Source organism: Pavona decussata, unplaced genomic scaffold (genome assembly GCF_977016875.1).
Source record: "Pavona decussata unplaced genomic scaffold, jaPavDecu1.1 SCAFFOLD_9, whole genome shotgun sequence".
NCBI classification, from domain to species: Eukaryota; Metazoa; Cnidaria; class Anthozoa; order Scleractinia; family Agariciidae; genus Pavona; species Pavona decussata.
Window position 1 is genome coordinate 175,001 of NW_028145432.1, and position 5,000 is coordinate 180,000.

A 5,000-nucleotide genomic window follows, 5' to 3' on the forward strand; every position below is an offset into this window, starting at 1 on the left:
AAGATGATATGAGTGTGTAATTCATCACACGCGTTAGGAATGAGAAAGGAGACACTCTATGTAATGGCTATGGATAGTCATTCAGAGTCGAACGTACTTAGATAAAGTTGTAGTTAAATATCGTTGACGCATTTGGCGTTTTTCACAGGGTCCCGTGGGTGTTGTAGGAACGCGTGGAGAGGCTGGCATTGCAGGAGAATGGGTAAACTATGAAGCATATTGTTCTTTTCATTAGGGTAATTGTTAGCGCTAAGGTCACGTTATTTCGTTGTTTCTTCAGAAATAGTGTGGTAGTTGCTCTGCTTGCATGAAGAGGTTTTTTGTAGTTTCCTTCAATTACTTCTTGCATTCTGAATTCAAGGGAGAGCCTGGCAATCGTGGCCGTGAAGGAGTCCCAGGTTCGGACGGAAATGAGGTAAGTTAAATTCTGAATGATAATGATTCTGTTACACCTGCTCTTGTCCGTTGCATTTGAACTGGGTAGACAATACGCTGTTTGTACATCTTTGTGCAGTTCAGCTGCCTTGCTTTGCAGTCCGATGATGGGCTTTTGTACGAAACCACAAGACGCTTTGCGATATTTCAAAAGAAAAAACAAAACAAATAAAAAACAACAACAACAACAACAAAAAAGAATCACTCAGGCATTTAAACAGCTCTTAAACGTCGTATGGGAGCATTAGAATATTTTGTCTTTTTGCTCTATTTTTAGAAATCATTTTGGCTTTTTTCAAATTTTCCTCCTTGTGATGATGTGTTTAACTTTTAGTTTATAATCTATTATCGATATATTTTTTCCTTCCATATTTACTTTTGTTTATACAGGGCCAATCTGTCAAAAGATATTATAAACTTTACTGCATTGGGTACCTTTGAGCTATGTTCAACGGTTAAACTGTTAGAAATGTAGTTAAGGGTAAAAGTCTGTCTCCTGTTGTACATCATTGCTTGAAAGTTGAGAAAGAAAGATAGGAGAAATGATCTCTTGAGACATTCTAGACGAACGCTGTCAAACCTGCGTAGAGATAAAGAAGCAACTTTTGTATTTTAAGTAAGCTTTCCAAGGGCGATTGCCTTCTAAGGTATGTCACTACAGCTGTAGAAATCACTGTTTGTATTGTTTCATTTTCAGGGTTTCGTTGGTGTTGTGGTAAGTTTATTTTTGTTCTCTTTTCTTTTCAAGACAAATAATAAACAAGAAGAATAACTGTTATGTTATTTTTGTTCCTTTTCAGGGAGACAAAGGCATCTCGGTAAGGTGATCTCCTAAATAGTTGATTTTATTGTTTGCTTCCAGCGTTGAAACTGGATAAAAAAATCTCAAATATAAAATTTGATATCATTAGCTTTGTTTGAGTGATTGCACTTTATAATTTTATCCGCTTACGGTGTCGCCAAAACCTACCGTTGTATGACTTCATGCTGGGTAACAAGCAAAATTGGCCCATCGACCCACAAGCTATGCTGCTCGTCTATTGTATATAAATAAAGTGTTTTATTATTTCTTCTTTTGTCATTAACAATGTTAACCCCAGCGAGTGAGGTAGAAATTGATTTATTTCCTATCAAGGGACAAACTAATATTACTCAATTTGGTTTTTGTTTCTTGCTTTTTCTCCTAGGGAGAATCTGGATTGAAGGTAAGACTCTCTCGCATAATTTTAACCTTCAAACGAAATCTGAGTAAGTATTGTAGTAGACGTAAAAACGAAAAGACGCCAGGGGTACATTTCTAAAAGCATCCAGGAAATTTTAGACCTGAGGCGTATTTTTCAAATCCCTTTCTCTATCGATTTGGTGGTAGTTATTAGTGCAAACTAGTCCAACGTGCTTCTTAATATTGTGTAGCTTTCAAAGTATTTAAAAATCGGATATCCAGTAATGAATATTCTTTTTCGAACCCGAAATGTGTTCGACAGTTTTGAGGAACCATTTCCCTTTAGACTCACTTGGTTCACAGGCTTTCTTCTGTTCCAACGCCGGCTAATGGCTTCATTGTTTTGCCACCCAGACACCAAAGTCTTTTAACACATTAACACATTCATTAAATGACCTTGTTTTTATTTATTTATTTTTTCGCTGTTTTGTTTCATGCAGGGGCTTAGAGGACTCTCGGTAAGTGTTCTAGTCTTGCTAATTAATGGTAACTTCTCCTTTAGGTGGCTCGAGGGAGAAAATTTCAGCTTTTGTCTTATAAATTCCTTTTTTTTTTTTTGTTATCAAATTAAGTATAGCACCAGACATCTAAGGTATGAGATTCCGCCCCTTTAGCCTCTTGGTCTGTATATAGTCAGAGACCTCTGCAAGAAACGTGTCTTTCCATTGATGCTAGTCAGTGTTAATATCGTCATTGGCTATGATCGAAGAGAGGTTAATTGCTGACAACAGACCCTCAAAGACGCCTTTTGCATAATCGTAGACAAATCTCATGGGTTTTGGTGGGGCTTTTATAAAAGCGTTAAATTGGAAAATTATGACGCTATGGGCTGTAAAAACCCTCATATCTTTTGAGTATATCGGTTACATTGACACGGTTCGGCACGCTCGGGATTATAAGGTCAAGTATGTTGTTGCCACGAGTGGGTTTTGTATTGAGTTGTGCATGTCAAGAGGTGGTCGTGAAGGGTTTCAATAAAGGCTAGTTCGTTAAAACCCGATGCGCTGTCAATGGAGTCCCAGAGGATGTCTGGCAAATTAAAATCAACCGAAATTACCATATTGTCGAACTGGTCAGAAACTTCTTGCAGAAAATTATCGAATACATCCATCAAACTTGGGTCTTCATTGGGTGGCCCATAGCAAAAACAGAATAAAATTCTTTGACCAGGAAGCGTAGTAATTTTGGCAAAAATGATCTCAAGCTGTTGCAGCCCGGCTTCCGATTCAGGTTTAAATTCTTTGACAGCTTTGAAGTAGGCTGTTTTGATTGCGATAAGAACTCTACCACCACCTCGATCAGACCGATCTCTCCTAAATATTGTAAAACCAGAATGCAATATTTCAGAGTTGCTAATATTTTGGTTCAACCATGTTTCATTGACGCATATAACGTCAGAGTTTTCGGCGTGCACCAGGTCCTGGAAGCGATGGAGGTTACGCACGGATTGCCAGTTTATTGTGCTGTCATTGTGATAACGTTTTAAGCTTCTGGCATTCATCACGATCTGATCTTACCAGCAGTCGAAGCAGAAACCGGTCCGTGTTAATTTTGATCTCACCAGACATCAAGAAGCGAAAGGTAGCATCTGAGTTGTTGTAGTAACAAACGTGGCACATTTTCAGTACATGTCACAGTAATAAGTGTTGACTTAATAGCCAAAAACAGAAAAAAATAGCAACGGCTTTCACAGAGCTCTTCAGGTGACGACCTGATTCCCTTAACAATGTCAACAATCCATCAAAAGAGCAATCGTTTTCGGGAAAACGGTAATTAAAATTGTAAGAATGAAATAAGGTAAAAGGAGTCTAAGACTAGCGGTACCTCAAAGACTACAGGTCGTTTGACGTTTGACCACGGGTCATCCTTCTGTCATTATATCGTTTTAGCCCGTGCGCATGCTCAAACCTCAAAACGTACCACATGGAAGACAGAATGACTACATTGTCATATATATACATGGCTGAATCTCAGTTTAAGTCAGTAAGGTGGAACTGAGGTGCCAACGAAAGGGATCTGTCTCATATGGTCTAGGGGCCGACTTTTCTCTCCCTCACTGTCTTGTCGGGGACAAGGTATCGGAAAGCAGCGCGGAACCATCTCCAGCTGGCATAAGCGAACCGCGGGCCGAAATCTCGTGGTGCATCGTCATGGTACAACGCTCCGGCAAAGTGTCCAGAGGTACCGCTGTCGGCTGTATTTTTCTCTCTTTTTCAGCCATTTTGATATTTAGGCTGGCAAGTCGCCCGAAGACATCGTAGGGAAAGAAGCGTTTCATTCATGTCCCTTGTCATCTCCTTGTCAAATTGGCGACGGGTATTGTGTACAATTCATAGCCTTTAAGCCAATTCTGCACATTAAACACGTTCCCTTGAAAATATAACATCGATAAATACATTTACGAGCCTGACAGGTGTCCTGACAGGCAGGTAAAACAAACGACACATTTTTTACCTAGCTAGAACCAGTGTTTTAATAAAAAAAATCTCAGCAAACTACTTAGATATTTAGAAACGTTCCAACCAGTTAACCGTCTAATGTATTCAGTTCCCAGCCAGCTCTAATCCAACCTGCAGAGCAGGTTTTTAGTCGACCGGCCCCATCAGGTACTCCTGTCTAATTAGCCCTGCAGCTACTTTATAGTGTGTTTAGTTCAGTCAAAAATATTCCCCGCTCAGTTTTCCTATGGGTCTACCATCAAACTGATACTTAACAAGAAGTCATTGTATGCCAAACACCGCGTCTGAAAAAAACTTCATCATTAATGAAACAATTACCACAGTGCTTTTAATTAGTAATTGTCTGAGGTAATCACATTTGTACTGAAGACACATATTTAAGAGACTTACACGAGGTTTCATGTACTTTAAAACTTCTTTCATCTAATTTGCAGGGTGGAATTGGACCTCCGGTAAGTTTCTCAGTTATGACCAGTCTTGACGCGAGTATTTTACATCACACTTTCCTGTTCCTTCCAGGCTTAGTTAGTAGGCTGGTGTGATGTATTTCACGTTTTTTGTTTTGTTGCTGTTCTATAGGGACCCCCTGGACAGGTGCTCGGACTTCACAGGCTTGCTCATTATAATTACTTGGACCAGGTTGCTACATAGCTCCTTTGCTTTCATGTTTTACCATCAATATTTTCCTTCCTTCAATTTGTCGAGCCTTTTGCGACATGACCTTTGACTAAGCTTTTCTTCCACTGTCTGACTTTTTAGTCCGTGCAAAATCTCAAGACGATACTCTACATGTCTTCTACCGTGGAAAACTTAAAATTTCCAGTCGGCAGCCGGGAAAATCCTGCCACGACTTGTAAAGAGCTCATGGACGTAGATAACATTGA

At 39.5% G+C, this 5,000-nt stretch overlaps 1 protein-coding gene across 2 annotated transcripts in view; it reads left to right on the plus strand.

Annotated features, from left to right (window-relative positions):
* LOC146488383 (uncharacterized) overlaps nucleotides 1-5,000 on the plus strand; it is a 46,427-nt gene that overhangs the window by 36,922 nt on the left and 4,505 nt on the right. For both annotated transcript variants that reach the window (XM_085117024.1, XM_085117014.1), the window contains 9 exons: nucleotides 149-202; nucleotides 362-415; nucleotides 1,133-1,150; nucleotides 1,236-1,253; nucleotides 1,623-1,640; nucleotides 2,098-2,115; nucleotides 4,551-4,568; nucleotides 4,696-4,755; nucleotides 4,876-5,000. The exon at nucleotides 4,876-5,000 is cut by the window's right edge and continues 5 nt beyond it. In XM_085117024.1, coding sequence (XP_084973150.1) covers nucleotides 149-202; nucleotides 362-415; nucleotides 1,133-1,150; nucleotides 1,236-1,253; nucleotides 1,623-1,640; nucleotides 2,098-2,115; nucleotides 4,551-4,568; nucleotides 4,696-4,755; nucleotides 4,876-5,000 — 383 coding nt within the window. The remainder of the gene's footprint in view (nucleotides 1-148; nucleotides 203-361; nucleotides 416-1,132; nucleotides 1,151-1,235; nucleotides 1,254-1,622; nucleotides 1,641-2,097; nucleotides 2,116-4,550; nucleotides 4,569-4,695; nucleotides 4,756-4,875) is intronic.